Genomic DNA, 19,681 nt, shown 5'->3' with positions numbered 1-19,681 from the left:
AGGTGTGAAGTTTAGCCTTTGGATCTGAAATTGCCTCACTAACAGACCAATTATATACATCAGAAATGGAAACTGTCTACCTTCAACTCCAGCAAATAAAAGAGTTGAATTTTAATGTGTCACATCGTTTTTTCTTTTAACATTTCTTACAAGAGGAGTTCTACATGGAAATGAGCAGGGTGAAGACTGTACCTCATATCATCAATAAGGCTTTATCTGTCCTCAGAGGAAGTTAAGTCAATAAATAATAAGCTACATGACCTATGGTGTATAATAGTAAGGGATTTTGTGGAATGGTAAATGCTTGCTTGGTCCATAGGAGTTCTCGTTTGGCACCGGCACTGGTAAGTGTAGGCACAAGACGGCTGTACTAAAGAGGACACGATGGCAAGTAGTACTGCACTAGAGGTATTTGGTCTTCAAAGCTTTGGGGCTGGCTGGTCTTCCCAGTAATCCTGCTCCTCCTCCTCTTATGGACCAGATGAAGGCAGGTTGGTGTGGTCTAGTTGGTCCGTGTTGCCCCTGTGGTCAGATCTCCAAGCGTTTTGAAGAACTCCTCCATCTCCTTCTGGAGGAGAATGTTGCGGTTCTCTGCGTCTTGATGTGCCCGCTCCGAGTTCCTGAGTCGGATCTCCAGCATTTGGAACTTCTTCTTCTCCTGGTCCAGCTCCTCCTCGAGGCAGTTTACCTGGGCCTGGTACTTAGAACAGGATTCCTCCAACCTCAAAAAATAGAAGAAGAGGTTATAAATAACTTATGCTGTTTGAATTGGTTAATTACAGTGGTGGAGTAAAGCTGAATCGATTTACTCAATTAATGTACTTTAATTTGAGTACTTGAATATTTAAATTTTATGTTACATTATACTTAAAGTAACTTACTATAATATTGAATATGTACTTACATTTATCTGACAATAACTTTATGGTCAAGGCCAAATTTGCTCATGAAGCGCTTTAAAAAACTAGGTTTATGCCAAAGTGGTTTAGAACTACATGATTGTATAAAAAGAAAATCACAAAACAAGCACTTAAATACCTAATGACACATGCATACGATAACATTTTTCTGATTTGAGTACTTTTACGTTCAAGACTTAGAGTAAATTTTCTTGATTATACTTACTCATCCTTCCTTATTATTTCAATGTATAACTTTTAAATATATCAGAGTATTTTAACTGTTTGGTCCTTTACTTTATTAACATAACAGAGCTGAATACTTCCTCCACCAGTGGTTACTTGACAGGAAGTGACTCATTCTCACTTGCGAATGCAGGTTTCGTAGCTCGTCCTCTGTTTCTTCAGCTCCTGTTTGAGCTCAGTCAGCATGTTGCTGAGACCTTCATTTGTTCCTGTGAGATCATCCTCAGTGCCGCTTGCACTGTGATCCAGAGTACTTGTACTGTCCCTCACCTCTGTGGATTTCTCTTGACCCTGCCCTAATTTTACCGCCTTTTCACTTCCCTCCGGCTCGGCCAGAGAGATCTCAAAGGACGTCCAGATGGAGGAGGTGTCAGCAGGCAGGCTGAGACTGGAGGGGGCTACGTTGTCATAGGCAGACAGTCTGTGGGATTGGAGAAGGACTCTGTTAGACAGGGGCATTTGAGAGGAGTCTTCATCAGAGTCTCTCTGTGAGTCCTTTAGTGGAAGAGTAGTCTCTTTAAGGGAGAGGGTTGAATCCTTTAGAGAAGAGTCTTTGAGTCTTTCACCAGATGAGGTGGTGCGCCGGTGAACTCGGAGGGACGACAGGCCATTCATCAGCCAGTTGCTCCCAGCAGCTGCTGACACATCTCCTGCTGACCCCCCTATTTTGCCCCTCGGTCCCCCAGATGCTGCACCACCACCTTTGAAGGAGCTCCTCCAGGAGGGAAGGGCTTTAGACTGTTTACTGGGGCTCACAGCTACTTCACTTTCACCTTTCCCTTCACTTTTGCTGTCTTCTTTTCCATCCATTTTCTCTTCTGTCTTACCTTTGACCTTCCCTTCAGTCTCACTATCCTCACCTTTCTCTGACGTTGTTGTAATAGGGCTCGGTGCAGTCGGCTTACTTTCTGTAGTAGGGGTGGAAGACCGGGGTTCCTCTTTCGGGGTTTTGGAGGGTGGGGTGTTGGCGTCTTCTTGTGGGAGCCATTCTACTTTGCCGCGTTGGCCAGGACTCAGCTGTTGCTGCAGGGGAATCTTGGCGTCAGTTTCTGGCTCCTCCCGTTGGTAAAGTCGGGTGTGTTCACTGATCAGCACAGTCATGAGGTGCTGCACCTGTGAACTTCCTGTTAATAATGACAAAAACATGGACACATGAGTATATACCTGCTAAAAATGTTTAATGACATTATTGAACATATTGATTGGAACATTGGGCCTCATTCACGAACCGTTCTTAAGAACAAATTTGTTCTTAACTCCTTATTACGAAGATTTTACGAAGATTGTGGCGTTCATGAATTTTTTTCTTATCCAGGATTTTTCTTAGGTAAGAACAAATCCTACGAACACTCAGGAGTACTCTTAAGCACATTTCAGTGCTGACATGTTGGCATGGTTGTGTTGTCTTCTTTTGTTAAGTTCAATAAAATAAATAACAGTGAAATTTCTGTCATATTTATGTATTTATTTATTCATTTCATTTTTTTTTTCATTTTTCCTTTTAATTAAATTAAATGTGCCAACGCTTTAACATGAATCAAGTGAATTGGAAATCATGCCGCCCATTAGTGATAGCACCCTATTTATAGGTGGCATTTCTCCATCCACGGTGTACAAAACAATGGCATATATATTGCTGCTGCCCGAGGGCTCTGTCAGTTCTGGTTCTGTTGCAAGTTGGCTCTATGGGACTTCATCTGTGATAAAAAAAATAAAAAAATAAAATCAAGCCAAGCTTGCAACCCCTCAGTCCAATACTAAAGACATATTTTGAGCTTACACACTATGGTAAACTCCTGCCTTACAGGGCACACATTTTAAATATATATAGTTCTGAACTGCTAAAGTTTTTTTTCTTTTTACCTGTGCTCCAACGGATTTACGCTTTGCTTTAGGCATTCTGTTGCTGTTTCCTTTGTGTGGCGTCTACACACGGCCCTGCAGTCCTTTTTATGGGCATTAATGGGCGGTTACCTATGCTAATCCTATGTTAATTAAACTCACCTGGCACGCCCGCTCAATTAATGAGGAGATGGCCAACTTATCACCAATTTAAGAACACGGCTGCGAACAATTCAGCGGCTTAAGAACACGTTGATGAATCTGACGTAGGGTCTTCTTAGAAATCTTCTTAAGAAGGACTTAATAAAGAATCTAAGAAGATTCTTAAGAAGATATTGGTGAATGAGGCCCATTGTTTGTGACACAAATTGTGCTGCAGGTTAACATACAGACGGGTGACAAATTAAAGAAACAAGTGGTAATTCGCAATAGCTGTGACTCGGTTTGCACATGCATGCATGTGTTTGTAGCCATAGCATATGATTCTCATTATTGTTATGCATAATGCAGTACACCTGTAGCAAAGCATCTGCATTTGTTGTGTTTTTCTACTCATTTATTCAGGCTTTTCCCTTAATGTGTCACCCGTCATCATGTGTTGACAGCATCTCCTACCCTCCATCATGGTAACTGGATCCTCCACCCTGGGCCGAAGGATATTGGGTCCAAACACAGTGGCCAGATTCTGAACACTCATCTTATTCTCATTGGAGTGAGATTGGACCTCATCCAGAAACCTGAGAAACCGGAAATAATCAACAGCAGGACTTATTTCCACATATTATGTAACCTCATCAGCATTGGCTGACAGAAACCTTGTTCTTTTTCATTTGGTAAAATTCAGGCTAATGAAGAGGAGGACTGAGTCATAACTGGTGAGTGGGTTCAGCTGATGGTATTTAAATAGAAGCAGACGGCAGAGAAGACATGTAATTATACACACTCAGAGTCAATCAATGTGATGTCACTTCCCCTGCCGACGAGGATGTGGGTGTAACATTATTTTTTTGTATGACAGGCTGACAAATCCTCAATCATCAAACAGTGAATGGGACATAGCAGCAACAATGAAACCCATCATAGTGTCGTCAGTGAGCGTAACAACTACTGATATACAGTGTATACGCACTTACTTGCAGATGTATGTGAGGAGGTTGTAGTTGACCTGAGGAAGAGATTTCACCTGTTTGCCTAGCTCTATGATACCCTTGGAGAAAAATAAGACATGTTATTGCAAAGGCAAGAGTTTGGAAATATATTAGTAAAGTATTAAAGGCATACTATGCAGGAATTATTGCACAACACTCAAACTCAAATGCAAACCCCAGATTTACTATTGATTTGGAATGAGTTTTGTCTGTTTTGGCTTTTGCCCTGTCATGTTGCAGACTGTTCTCTATGAAGGTATTATTGGTGCAAAAGATTTGAGCACCTCCAACAGTGGAAGTTGTAGTTGTGTACAGTGATTGTGTATGCGTATCAGTAAATTTGAAGTCACATACTCTATGAGTTGTGTACTTGTAGATTTTTTTTTCTCCACAAATACAACAAACACGCTCATTTTTGCTCCTATTGTTGTAGTATATTTGGTGCAAAACACATTTGTGTACCTGTATCAAACAATGTGAAGTTGTGGACAAAATTTGAATATGTGTAAATCTGAATGTGAACTTGTGCAATAAATGCTCAATGTATATGAAATAATTCCTCACAAAAATATTTGTGTTCTTTTGAAACACAAATCAATGCTCAAATCTTCCCCATGAGTCACAGATTCTGTTTCCTTCAACTACAAATCACAAATCGCTCCTCCACTGAGGTATTTGGTGCAGAACTATCTGTGCATTCAGTCTATGGAGCAAAAGGCGGGTGTTAATCTAAGATCTGATCCCACAGCCAATCAGAGGAGAGGGGCTTTTGTCCCACAGACAATCATCGCCCAAACATAGATCAGTGGTTTTGTAGTTTAAATTTAATGAAACATGCAGCTTTTTTTTTTTTTTTACAACTGTGAACTTTACGTGTATGTATAATGACGTGTGCGTTATTTTTAGAACACTCCACTCTGTACAGCAAACAGTGAAACACTCATATGGACCGTTTGACAAATGGTCTTATAGGTCTTTATGGGTGGTATTGAGAAACAACCTACTCTGTCGTTTAGGTTGGAGATCTTGTTACATGTTCGAGTTATTGCAGTGCAACGTCCACCATTTCTGTAGCCTCATGCCCAAGGGGTGACACCAAGAAAAGCCATGAGCACAGCAAAGAGAGAAATACAGGCAGACGGCAGGTTCTCTGCAGATACAGACGCTACCCCACACTTCTAGTGAGTCATCAGTGAGGATTAAGAGGGCTGGCTTTTGTATCAGTCTGTATATTGTGCTTCTGGGGAAATCCTGCATAGTATACCTTTAAGCAGACATGTCATTACCATCGCTTTGTCCTTGGTAAGAAGCTGAGCACAAGAGAGAAACTGTGTGTATTTGGAGAATGGGATTATAGGCTCTGGCAGCTCCCGTATGTAGAGCTTTAGCAGCGATGCCACTGTGTGGACATCTGTGGTACTGTAAGAGATGAGAGATGATATACAGTAAAGAATGCTTTCCAGTATAGATTATAACTTGGCACGTTGCTATAGATAAAATGCCCCCGCCCATTGCGTCACCTGTCAAACACTGGCTTCTCGCCACGGTCAAAGGCATCCTGCAGCTCTCGAACATGATTGGTCTGTCCTGGGGCCCTGAAAAGGCCCTCCTCCTCCAGCCCGTGTTCACGTATGAAACACACACACTGTTCGACCAGCACGGGGACCAGTCGCTGAGGGCCACACTGGTTCTCGTACAACATTGTCTCCTCCAGGTGCTGCCCAAAGACACCTGACAGAAAATAAACATCAGAATGTACCCGAGAGGTTTGAGTCCCCTCTTTAAAGCAACTAACAATGTGCTTTATTACATAAACAGTGATGTGTGCAGACATTTTTTATGTTTTTGTGTATGCATATGTTTAGGGATCACACCTCCTCCAAGTGGAGCCCATATGACTCTACGTATTGCTCTGACCCATTCCTCCATGTCACTCTGAGAGTTGGCCATCAGCAGGAAAGATTCGTGGCTTATGCCAGTTCGATCCTTTTCTCCAGCCCCCCCTGAGAACACAAACATATTTCATGACTTTCTGGATCAATAGGACAGAATGATTAACACATTTCAAAGCCACCGTGCTTCAAATATTTCAAATCACACACAGAACTGGTACCACTTTTAAAAACGCTTTGCTGATCACCTAAACTGAATCAGTCTGTTCTGCCAACTGGAACTATCAGTGTTTCCAATAACCTTATCAGCTCCAGCACCCCTGTAAAGTACAAAGAGGCAGCCATGCAGCTCTACCAACCTGTCTCTCCTTCCTCTGGCTGCACACAGTGTGATACCACCCCGTTTGACATTTTAGTTTGACATTTTAGTTTATTTCAGTTTAGCTTTGATTACAATTCTCTCTCTTTATGTGACTTTGCAATCGTTTGCTTTTGAAAAGATGTAAGCGCTACTCAGTTGCAGATGGAGATAAAAGCATCAAGGGATCCATTCATAAAATGTTCTTACATTTTCTACTGAAAACCTTCTTATGAACACGAGTAAGTGTAAGTGGAGTAGGTACCTGCATTCAGTCCTGCACTGTGGTGCATAGTGTGTTGTGTGTGAGAAAAATGACCCAGAAAGAGAAGTTTTCCCCATGGACACCAGCAACTGCACTACGTCTCTTTTGTCTTTCTGTCCAGGACCTTTTCCTCCCCTTTGTCTTCTCTACTGTTATTTCACTGACACACACTTTCTCTACAAAGTGACACCAGACACTATCTCACATTACACCACACCAGTGTAGTTGCATGTTTTACCCCATTTACTTCAAATTGCATATAGTTTGCATTTTCTGAAGCACATCACTGTGTTTTAGATCTCTGAATGTGTTTTTATTAACACATAGGCAGCCATTGGTCCCCATTACGTTGGATTGAAATTGGCTTGCAGACAATTTTCGTCAGGATGTCATCCTTTTTTCAGACCTACCAAGTGGATTTTAACCGAGCCCTTTAGGGACCTCAAGGGCATGAAATAGCATCTTGTGTGTTCGAAGTACTATATCATGGCCACGTTTGAACAATTTGTTCCCTTGTTTTGAGTATTTTGCTCCCTCTTTGTAGGTAAGTCGATACAACATTTTTTTTCTAGTTTTTCTTCAAAGCATGATTAACTTATTGTAACATTTCTAACAATCCGTAGGCCATCCGACAAGGGAACAAGGGAACAAATTACTTCAATTGAGGGAACGTAGCCACGATCTACTAACTTGTGCACACGTGGTTGTACTTCTATCACACGAGATGCCATTTCGTGCGCTCAAAGCACTATATTGTGCACTAAGTGGTTGCGTAGATAATTATGATGTTGTGGAATGATATGAAACCAGTTGCTGCCTGTGGCCTGAGGTACGGGATGGAAAAAAGCTTGGGATGGGGGAATATTCATGTAACAGAACATCACTGCATGTAAAAATAAGCCGTTCTAAATAGTTAAATATCTAAAAAAATAACCATAGATTAATATCAAATTGTAATATTGCAGTATTGCAAATTTGCTTCCTGAAGAATCAATACAATATTGACTCAGGTAGCCCCCTGTCAATGTCCTTCCATAGTAAACGAGTTAAAACATGTGGTAACACTGTAAAAGTACATTATGTGAGCGCGCACACACACAAGCACACAAACATGCATAAACACAGAAAGGCCACATACAGAAACAAACACAATTACTGCAGCAACCAAATGATTTTACACCCACAGTGCACATGTGACCACATCTAATAAAGATGCAGTCTGTTCCATTTAACACTTCTGAATGCAGCCCTGCAGTAGCTGTTAAATATGCTGACGCTCATGTAATTCTAAACACAGGTAATGTGTTGTATATGTGTGTATGTATAAAAAAAACCAGCAGTGCCTCTCCTCTGAGTGTGAAGCTGGTGCAAGGTTAACCACCAAAGATAAAAAAAAAAACAAAAAAAACATTAAAACAGAGGAGTTATTACATAGTTTGCTCCTCATTTTTAACGTAAGTTATTAATAAAATAGTGTCTATTCCAGTGTCTAGTATCCAGGTGTTTGCTGAAACTTTTTAGATTTTTTTGACTTAATGTTTAAGTTTATGTTTCAGTACTTTTTATAACCACATCTACCATGATGCAACAGAACAGACACAGCTGACATGTCAGTGTTGTCAGACGTGCAGAGTGAAAATGTCCCAGTTGTTTTTGTGCTGTAGGACTTTTAATACAATAAACAAAGACCTTGACAATGCCGGCAACACAGAAAGCCAGAGAGGGAGCGGTTCAATGTGCTTTCAGAAGTACCTCAACACATCCTCCAAGCTTTCAAGCTGAAAAAATGTACTTACTACCATCATTATTGGAAACCTCATCTGTCAGAGTGTGAGCCAACCTGCTGCAGTAATGGCCCATGTTGAACTTGTACCACCAGTGGAAAGTAGAGGCTACAACTGAGCACTGGCGGCCCTTATGTAGAATGGATGTTTGCAATATCTATGTTAATATGACCCAAGATATCCTTCCATGAGGGTCATACAAAGGCACTATCATCAAAGCTTCATAATCACAGATTTCTTTCTTTCTTTCTTTCTTTCTTTCTTTCTTTCTTTCTCTGATCTATCTACTGTACATACTGTCCACTGTTCTGACAGTAATCATGCCAACCCCACGCTGTCAAGACTAGAAATGAATGAAACCGTTGTTGAACGCTCAGACACATGGCCGTGGCAATCACATCCTCTCTGCTTTTCTGCATATTTCATGCATGCGTTACGGCCTGTGACTCATATGTAGCTATTGATTTACTTCTATTTTCCATTCGTCACTTTGATTGTGGGCTGACAAGGTTTACACAGAGGATATGACATGCTGTATTTACAGTATGATCATAACTTCAAGCAACACAAAGAAACACTTCCGTGATTTACAGCAACCTGACATTGTGTTAATGGTCTAGTGGTTTTGGTACATGCACTGATATTGAATGATTTGAAGTTTCATCACCTTCTGAACCCTAAAAACTCAAAACTTAGAATTTAATTTAAACTCAGTTTTGTAGTTGAAAATTCTATTATTTGTAATTCATCATACTTCAGGATTAAATGTTACCATAAATGGATTACTGAGCGGGCCTACCAGGCACACCTGCAAAATGTCACTTGAAGAGACACATACTGACCCAGAATCGATGCAAAATGACCACAAAGAACTATAACATGACTAAAAAAACTACAAAGAGACATGAAACCCCCCCAGCTGCAGACACAAAGAGACCACAAAGATACACAAAATAACCACAAAGAGACTGGCTAGAATGACTAGAAAGGGCCACAAAACACCTGCAAAGACGCTTAAAATGACTTCAAAATGGGCCAAAACAACCACAAAAAAGTCACAAAATCACCCAAAAGGAACAAAGTGACTAAAAAAACACACACAACAACCACAAAGAGGTGCAGAAAGACCTCAAAGAGACATAATACAACCTCAAAGAGACACAAAAATACCAAAGAGACAAGCAAAAACCCTAACCCAAACAACAAAAGGATGGATTGCAAATACTTGGACACAAAACAACAAAAAAGGGGGAACGCCATCAGAAAGTCTGTGTCTTTCTCCTATGTAAGAAAGGTAATAATAATAGACTATATTTATATAGCATTTAAAAAAAAAAAGTCACAATAAAAATGACAGACAAGATAGCGGGGCAGGACAGGATTTGACACCCTGTAAACAGATGGTTCCGCACTTTAACACGACTTACTTACTTACTGACTTTCTTACACGCAGAGCTGTCACCGTGCCAACTCACCTGGAACGATTTCAAAAGGGTGACGTCCAGGCTCGTCCTGATTGGCAGGCAGCTCATTGACCTGACTGCCCTGAAGAGGAATACAACCCTGCAGGAGAAAGGAGAGGAAGGTGTGAGGCAGGCAGAGAGACAGACTGACTGACAGACTGGCAGCACTGAGGGAAACACCTGTATCAACGGTATTCAAGGGCCAAACAAGAAATCAATTAGTGGTTCTGGACTTGGACGCGCAGTGCATGTTAAACATTATAGAGTTCTGAGTACAGCGAGCTCTGGGCAGCCATCCAACAGAGAGAGGTAATGATGATGGAGGGAGGGATGACTCAGGGAAACATCTCTTCATCTATTTATCCCTCTGGCGCTTCCTGTACTGTGCATTTCTAATCCTTCCAACATAGAAAGGGTCAAAGGTCACCTACTAAGTGCTTACAGCAGAACCACAGGGCAGCTAGTTACCCCATTATCAGTGTGTGTCAAGGCAATAACAACACACTAACGCTTTAATGGACAGTGTGGAGATGAATCCCCTGACAGCCGGAAGAGAAAAGGTTTTAATATTTTAATTAGTACTTAGGATGTATATCAAAAAGATTTTTTTCTCAAGTATCTTATTTATTTCTATATTTATATTACATATCCCTTGTTGCAGACATTGGATCAGTTGTTTCAACAAAAAGTACATTACATTTTTATTATCTAATTAACTTTACTTTTAAGAAATGTCATTTTAAATGTATTATGCATGCTTACTTTTGCGTGTATATCTGTGTGTGTGTGTGTATGCAAGAAAAATAACCTATGTCCGACTCTTCCTTCGCAATTTTGTAAAATATTTTTTGTCTTGCTTTTTAAAAATCATATATATATATATATATATTTGACTTGAGAGTTTTCTTGCCTGATTTTAAGAATCAATGAGCTATTTTTACAGTTGGAGACCACACACTGGATCGACTGACCCTGGGGGAAATACTAATCAGATACATTCAAACACACAGCATCACAGCCTCCTGAGGAAACAGATTTTATCAGCCTTATATATGTGCATGTGTTATTTTGTGAGCGTCACCTGTGCCTTGGTTTCATCCTGGTCCTTGTAGAAGTACAGAGCTTCAGTCCTCAGGACAAACCAACGCAGCTGCCAGTTTTTCATGATGCTCCGCTGTCTCTTCAGCCAGCCTGCCTTCAGGGTTTTCTCCTGATCCAGAGGAGAGCAGGGCCTGGAGACCCGAGACAACTCTCCAAGCACCATGCTCTTGGACCGTGCTGCATGGACACACACAGAGATAAAGTGAGGGGAAGGAGAGCTTGCAGGATTAAGGCTGAGACAGAGAGAGAGAGAAATAGCACGCTACATAAAGACTAAGGATTTATGTTATTTTGGGAATCTGTTTTTGTTGTTTTGCTTTTATTCTGATAATTCACCCAGTGACAATCCTGAATCATTATTCACAGAAGTCTCTCTTGGGTACAGCTAAGCCCACAGGCTTGACCGTGCATCCAGATTTCCTCTTAAGTCAATCTACCCAGGCATGGCCTCCATTTTGCAGCAAAGACCTGCTGCTTTAAGATGAACTCTATATATTCCACTACATTTGATTATGTGTTTAAGATATTAATGAGGACATATATATTTTCTAATTTCATTGCAGTACAGGGAGGAGTTTTGCTTTGGCTCAGGTTGCATTTTAACTGCAACAGACTGATTGCAAGCATGGATTATATATTAGCATAGGTGTGCCAAAGGTTCAGAGCAAAAACAGTGACAGTAGAGAGATCCCTGGGGAGTCAGGGGGAGAGAGAAAGAGGGAGAGAGATAACAGAAGGCAGAGGGAGAGGAGAGAGAAATCAATGGCGTCTTTTTCCTGTTAATTGCATCTTGCTTTCTGCTGAGGACAGCAGGGAAGGTATCTGCAAGGGCCTCGACTGAAATCTCTCTCCCCTTACCGCTCTCTCTCTTTCCCTTATCAGCTCCCTGTCTGGACTTCATTTCATTTCTCCCCTTTCTGGATGCCCTTCATTTGCAGAGTCATGATTGCCGGGAAGGGAGAAGACTAGAGAAACAGTCATTAACAAAAATGTACGCTGGCAGCTAGCAGAGCAGGATCTATAAATACAGCGGCCATGTCTTCTCGTGTACTTCTTTAAAAAAAAAAAAAACGAGGCAGGAAATCTCAGAGAGGAAGTGATTTTTTTTAAACTAATGTCAGCAAAGAAATGTTAGAGTACAAGGATCAAATGCTGTCTTTTCAGGAAATAATGTTACTCAAAGTGCATTAACTCATATTCAATACACTTACAGCAGTGTTCAAAATAATAGCAGTCCAACGTGACTAACCAGATTAATCCATGTTTCTAGTATATTTTTTATTGCTATATGGCAAACAAGGTACCAGTACGTGCAGTAGATTCTCAGAAAACCAACAAGACCCATCATTTGTGATATTCACACTCTTAAGGCTGTGCAATTGAAAAACCCTCTCCAATCAGCTTTTTAATCAAAGTACGCTGTTCTTCTGAACAATGTCTTGAACGACCCATTTTCCTCAGGCTTTCAAAGAGAAATGCATGTTCAGCAAGTGCTGGCTTCATCCTTGAATAGGGGCCACCTGATTCACACCTGTTTTTTTTCGCAAAATTGATGACCTCACTGATTGAATGCCACACTGCTATTTTTTTTTAACACATCCCTTTCAACTAATTGCCCAATTGCACAGCCTTAAGAGCGTGCATATCACAAATGCTGGGTCTTGTTGGTTTTCTGAGAATCTGCTGCACCTAATGGTACCTTGTTTGCCATGTAGCAATAAAAAATATACTAAAAACATGGATTAATCTGGTTAGTCACATTGGACTGCTATTATTTTGAACACGCTCGTTAGTGATAATCTGTGATGGTAACCATATTCAGATAATTCAATTACAACCTTTGCAGTGTTACACCATGAAAATACTCCATTACAGTACAAGTTGAAATAAACGTTATCAGAGAAAAGATAGTACTAATAATGAAGAAAAATGGCTCCTGTGATTACATATTGAGTCATATACTGATGTGTAAGCAGTATTACTGTTGTACTTGGAGGATGAGCTAATTTTAACTACAGCTATTACAGTGCATAATATTTTTCTTTCTATGAAGAACCCATCCATGGTGCATTATATGGACATTTATAGTTATTATAATGCATTTATAATGCTTCATAACTACACTCATAAACATACATAATGCTTTCTGATGCACTATATGAACAGTAAAGAAATATTATAGCTCATAAGACATTATAGACTCATAATAGACTACTTATAATGATTTCTTATGGATGCTCTTGAGTTATAAACACACAGGTTGACTGATGGTGCTTTTAATACTTTATGACTACCTACACATACCTCAACTACAACAGTCCATGCAGTATTCAAAGTTATCACTGTATGTGTTCAGTAAAATGAAGTATATATATTGATGCATCTACATTAAATCATGCTTTATCATAATGTTTAATTTTTAGTGATGAGTAAAGACTCGTGCATTTTCATGCATTTAAAATAATTTATCCTTCATCATGATTATAAGTGATAAAAGTGTTGTGTGAAATGCCAACATTTTGAGAAACAATGCAGAGATTTAAAAGTATGCCTTCATAATGCGCTGCAGATGTGGTCTTCATAGAAAGTGTTATCAATATTTTAGATTTAAGGTAATCTTAATCTGTAAATAAACTAATTAAAATCTCTGTAAAGTAAAAGTAGCGAAGTAAAAAGTACAGTATTAACCTTTGAATTGTAGTTTAGTAGAAATATAAAAAAATACCATAAATTTAAAAATACTTAAATACAAGAACGGTGCCTCAAATGTGATAAGTACAGTACCTGAGTAAATGTACTTATTTACATTCCCCCACTGAAGTATTTAAAGTGAAAGTTCTCCTTGCGTATGAAAATGGCCCCAATTGGTGTAACATTATAGTGTATTAATTATTAAAGATGCATTACTGTAGCATTTTGTTGTTATGTTTGTTTGCAGTGGAGCAAATTGAAATGACTTTATTTACTGTTGTTTAGTTTAATCTATTAGAATGTTTTTATGTTTTGTATATGCTGTACTAATATGTAAAGTGAAGGAATAATTCTTAAAAAAAGGGTGATTTCTCAGCTAAAGCCACACAGATAATGAGCCTCAACCACATGTGATTACTCAGAGTTTTACCAACAACTTCCGGTAATACTCGACACTGCTTATCTGCTTTAGGATTCTGCTCCGCTATCTGAGCCTCTGAGTGCAGATCCAGCTCAGTGATGCTGTATGATGCTGCATAAAAGGGTCAGAGGAGAGCAGAGCTGGGAATCTAATCAAAGGAGAATACCATTACAGCAAATGAGAGATGGCAAGCGTACAAAACGTGGCAAGCAAAGTGAAGTGGATACTGCACTCTCCAACTGTGGTTATGAAGGAGAAAGAAGAGGCACTTCTCCTTCCCATCATCTTTTATGGTCTAACTTTTACTGCTGGTCAAGGATAAGACGGCTGCCAGAGGAGAAATGAAGCAACAACCCTGACTAAAGACACACATACACGGTTCTTGAAGCTGCAGCGAGACAATATAACGCTGTGTTATGTCCATTTTTATACATATAGGAGTCATAGGAATACCATAAAAAAGAAGTCTGTAGGAGAATAAGAAAATAAATGTGGAAATATAAACAGGACTAAAAAAATACTAAATAGAAATAGTAATTAACAGTTGAATAAGTTAAGCAAAAATATGTAATATAATATAATAATAATAATTATATATATATATATATATATATATATATATATATATAGTTTTATTTATATATAAATATATAAAGCCTGTTAATTGACAGCTTGGCCCTTTGGAGGAAAAAAAAAGCAAAGCAACAGGGTAAAAGTAAATGGGTTTTAAAAAAATGAAAATGAAACATATCTATATCTATATCTATCTATATCTGTATCTACATGGTTGCTCATCATTGGAATAAAATTGTTTTACCTCTTTCCATAAAGTGTTTATAAAGTGCTTATTAATCAATCTCTTCCAAATACATCACAATGAAAATGGAATAAAATGAAAATTAAATATATATATATATATATATATATATATATATATCTTCACTATCTATGTATATAGATAGATAGTGAGACAGCGATTGTGTGGCTAATCTTAAAAAGCAATGCTAGTCCATTTCCCTGAGATAAGTTGGCAACTGTCACAACTCTCAGAGCCACCTGAGACAGCGTATGCTGGTTGTCTGTAGCAACAGCATGTATTTATACCCTGCATCATGGTAATCTCAGTGCCAGGAGTTGTTCCTGTGATTTACAGCTTCCTTATTCATCTTCACACAGTCATGTGAGAGGCATGTTCTGTATATGGCGTTCCGACTTTAGCGGTCACAAGTGGGTTTTACCCGGCGTTAGAGGAACTATGTTTGACAGTCAGCTGTTGTGATTTACACGAGCGGAGAGCTGTGCATTCCTTTCAACACCTCTGATCTAGAGTCACCTGTCAAAACCACGCCAACCGAAAACCCAATAAATCCAGAACAAATAGAGACGGAGTCATGTGCTCAGGTGTGAACATGTCAGGATGCAGACCATTGTTGGAGGGAGGATTATCCTTCCAGCAGCCATGTTTACTACAACCCACATTATCTCCATCAGGATCAAATCTTCTAGGAATGAGGATGGTGTAATGAAGAGACGAGAGGGATTACATCACTCCGTAGTAGAGCCTGATAACTCTCATTGGACACAGAAGATAAAGCCTCAACACTTCAGATCATGCAAGAAAACTCAGGTCACTGCTGGAAACAATAGTCAAAAGGATGCAGAATGACACCGGTGCTACTAATATGGCGCTGTGCCACATTTTTGATGTCATTATCAATGAAAGCTCTGACAACAATATTGATGTTGCATTATTACAAAGACAGCAGGACAAACGGAGCTCTGCAGAGACAGCGAGAGAAAGGAACGGACTGCAGAGAGAGAGAGAAAAGAGAGGAAAAGAGATGGAGGGATGGAGAAAGGGGAGGAGGGACTGTGCTTACCCCGGCGTGCCTGTTTTATCTTGGGGCTTAGCATGGTTACCGTTGCTGTGCTGCTCCCTCTCACAGAGACATGACTGCATCCCTCTGTTCACACACTGTTCCTCACACACACTCACACACTCAGAGGCTCTCGCTGCTGCCTCGCCCTGTTACTCCTCATCCTCTGCGAGCATCTCTCTCCCCGGCTCACTGTCTTGCTTGGACACTGTCTCCGTCTGATTACACACACACACACACACAAACACACATACACACTTACAAGCACTTAACCACACACTCTCCTCTTCCTCCCCTCCTTTCTTCCGTCTCACTCCCCCTGTCTGTCCCACTGGCCCGGCGTGCTGTTGTTCTCACATACCTAGAGCCCTGCCCACTCTCTTTCTGTCTCTCGCTCTCTCTCTCTCTCTCTCTCTCTCTCTCTCACACACACACACACACACACACACACACACACCCTCTCTGCTTTGCTATCTGTCTCTCTGCCTTCTACTGCTCACTCTCAGTATCAATTTCTCACCGTCTATAAATATGTCTGGCTGTGTGTCCTCTGTCTTGTCACCCATTTCTTTACATTGGCACCCGCATCGCTCCACAGTCTTCACAATCCCTCCAGCTGTTTGCTCATGAAGATTTGATTATGGTCTCTTCTGTACCTAAAGTACAACCTCAGATCAATATATTTGATCTAACTGACATTATTCGCACCATTAAATGTTTGATGGAGAGCAAGTGGCCAAGTAGTTTTTATTATCTAAACCATTGCAGATGTAATGATACATTTGTGTGGACATGTGTTTAAAATGGCCAAAAACTCATATTTAGTAGTTCTTGACTGTTTCAAGCAAAGATTTATAGTCTGAGGGGAAATGCTACACTACTCAGTCACTCAGCAATCTGTTTAATCAAAGCCACAGCACTCACTGGTATGGTTTGTGTGATGTTCTTGTTCCTGCTCACTTTGGATGGGTTGTAGTGGATGTGATATAGCAAATAAATGCTGCAGTTTAAGAGTTTGGATGAGACTATAATGCAGTAAAGGCACACTGAAGACTGAGTTTTCTCATAAGAGAAAATAATCAGCTCATATATAATGATCAATGACAAATGGTCCCAATTATAGGGGAGACCGTGAGCAATAGTAACACACTAAGTTCCTCCAATCAGCAACAAGCTACGGTAAAGTTAAGACACTTGTTCTGCACATGCTCAGAAGAATTCTATCTCTGCTTGAGGAAAAAGAAGAGTATCATTGCAGCCATGTAGCCCAGTCACCAGGAAAAATGCTGGCATTTAATATTTCTACAAACCACAAATACATTGATCTGAGTGCAGAGTGGAGGGGAACCTCCACCAACCAAACAAGGACTTTAAACTGGGAGATCAGGTTCGCTTCCGGTTATTGGGAATTACGTCTGGAATAAATGTTTCTACTGTTGCCTCTTCTTACCTAACTTTAAACAAGTGGTTTTGGTGCCTAACCTTAACCATAGTGTTCTTAAAGTGTTCAAAACAGCTATTGTGATTACAACACCGGTTGTCATGTGTCTCAATGAACATTCAACATATTTCTGAATCAAAAATGCTGACATCCAACACATCGGTGGTTTGCAGATACGTCAGATTTCAACATTTGTTCTGGTTACTGGGTTGTGTCTTGGCAGAAGTTCTCAACAAACAATTCCCCCCTCCTGCCGTAATGAAGCGTTTATAAGGATGTAGCAGTACATTAGTGGTAGCATAACTTTTTAAACAGCTCATAAAAAGCAGCTCATACCCTGAAAGACAGATATGGAAGAGAAATGATGTGGAACCAGATGAATCTCTTTAAATAAGACCATCCCCTTGCTTGATACAAAGATCATTGTCGAAAGAAATTAAATAAAAGAGAGCGTTACCTTCCAATTCCTTTGGTTTGTCACTGGTCAGAGGAGTCCTGGATGGTTTCATGGCAGAGAACTCGTCTGCATAGCGTACTCCTGTCAACTGGGGCCATTTCTAGAGACACAAAACACACACACAGGCACACTCAGGGTCTAAACAATGGGAATACTAACATCTCAGTCCTCTACTTAATTGCTAATCACTAAAAAACAACTCAAATGACATCCACATACCCAAAGAGAAGGGACTACTATGGCTGCCATCAGCAACACACCAATGACGTGCTCCTGAAGAATGCCGATGTGAACAGACTAATAGAAGGAAGGAAATAAAGACAGTCATGCGAGTATTACTTGCCATGTCATCTCAGATGGGCAGACCAGACGACTCTTAGTCTGGAGCCAGATTCCCCGTGAACCACAAGAAAGTCCCAAGCAGCTGTGTGATAGGTACTGCTCTACTGAGAAACAAAACCCAGCTGTGCAATGATCTCCTGCTGTCCTCCTCTTCATGGTCTCCAGTCTGTCTCTCACTGAAGGAAGTGAGCTGCTTTGATGGAGAAGTGAAAACTGCTGATCTCCGAGTAATAATATTGGAGTTTCTTCTGTTGATGTTGTACCGTACATTTTCCCAGCTGAGAACAGAGTAAAATTCAATGTGCTGGCTGTTAGTGATTTGAGTATGCAAATCAAGAGAGAGGTCACAAGCTTTGTATTTAACAAGCCTGTTTCCCTTTACAGCCACACAGTCAGTGGTGGGAAGCAAAGTATGTTGTACTAAAAGTATCTCAAACTACTTTTTGTATCTCAAACTACTTTTAGTACAATTTTGAGATATTTGTACTTACTAGAGTATCTCTTTGTTAATACTTTATACTCTTACATCACTACTTTTCAGAGGTAAATGCTTTTTTTTTTTTTTTTTTTTTAAATCTGACACTAAGTTACTTTTAACATATACATGCTTGCTAATAAAACATCTGTACTTTTACTTAAGCAAAATTTTGAATACAGGGCTCTTACTTGTAATCATGATTGCCAAAAGAATTCCAAATTATGAGATAATTTTGATTTAAAAAATGCTATCAATGTAATTATTCATTAACTTTATTGCACTTTTGTCTTTTTTTGCCAAGTTAATGCAAAAAATTTAGGGGGCAAATAAAAGTCCCAAAAGGGAGAAAAAAAGGTAAAAATGTATATTAAAAAAAAATAGAGAAAGCGTGAGCAGAAAGAAAGGGAAATGATTTAACCCTCCTGCTAAGTTCATTTTTTCAGGAACAGCAATACACTTTTTTTTAATGGGTCAATTTGGCCCGCAACATAACAGGAGGGTTAAAAGACCCTGGATTATTTACACATTATAATATGTGTATTATTAACATATCAATATTTAATTTTTAAAATGTCAGTTATTATATGTCAGCACTATAACTATCAGCACTTCGCATATTGTGAATCCCCTTTTGTTATTGAGCGTTTTTAGAAGATAGTATTTCAATGCACTGGAGGCTACACGGTGAGATAAAAGAGAAAGATTTTTCAATAAGCTGCTGATTGCAATTATGTTTTTTGTTAGGCCTATATTACCTAGAGTATAAAAACAGTACATATATAAAATATAGGCGGATACCGACAAGTGGCAGTCCGTTAAATACAATCACACTGATCGAGGGGCAGAGAAATACAGTAAAAGCACTCACAGGTTCACATGCACTTATCTTACCACTCCATATGCATGACGGGCTGAACAGTCGACACTAAATTATATCATGTGACATAGCCCGCTCACATAGTCCAGACACACCAGC

At 39.7% G+C, this 19,681-nt stretch overlaps 1 protein-coding gene across 2 annotated transcripts; it reads right to left on the bottom strand.

The window, feature by feature from the left end:
* Positions 1–349: 349 nt before the first annotated feature.
* On the bottom strand, positions 350–19,670 carry arhgap22 (Rho GTPase activating protein 22). Of its 2 annotated transcripts, XM_059323796.1 has the most exons (12): positions 19,597–19,670; positions 18,105–18,182; positions 17,886–17,985; positions 10,979–11,175; positions 9,910–9,997; positions 6,010–6,138; positions 5,656–5,866; positions 5,422–5,554; positions 4,121–4,194; positions 3,603–3,724; positions 1,267–2,269; positions 350–722 (listed from the first exon to the last, which is right to left on the bottom strand). In XM_059323796.1, the coding sequence occupies exons 2-12, from the start codon at positions 18,132–18,134 to the stop codon at positions 503–505; spliced, it is 2,307 nt and encodes a 768-aa protein (XP_059179779.1). In that variant the 5' UTR covers positions 18,135–18,182; positions 19,597–19,670; the 3' UTR covers positions 350–502. The 2 variants fall into 2 exon arrangements, with proteins under 2 accessions (XP_059179779.1, XP_059179780.1); XM_059323797.1 differs by lacking the exons at positions 17,886–17,985; positions 18,105–18,182; positions 19,597–19,670 and adding an exon at positions 15,991–16,198.
* Positions 19,671–19,681: the final 11 nt, after the last annotated feature.

This window comes from Centropristis striata, chromosome 20, assembly GCF_030273125.1.
Source record: "Centropristis striata isolate RG_2023a ecotype Rhode Island chromosome 20, C.striata_1.0, whole genome shotgun sequence".
In the NCBI taxonomy this organism is placed as follows: Eukaryota; Metazoa; Chordata; class Actinopteri; order Perciformes; family Serranidae; genus Centropristis; species Centropristis striata.
This window is presented reverse-complemented; position numbering and strand designations above follow the sequence as displayed.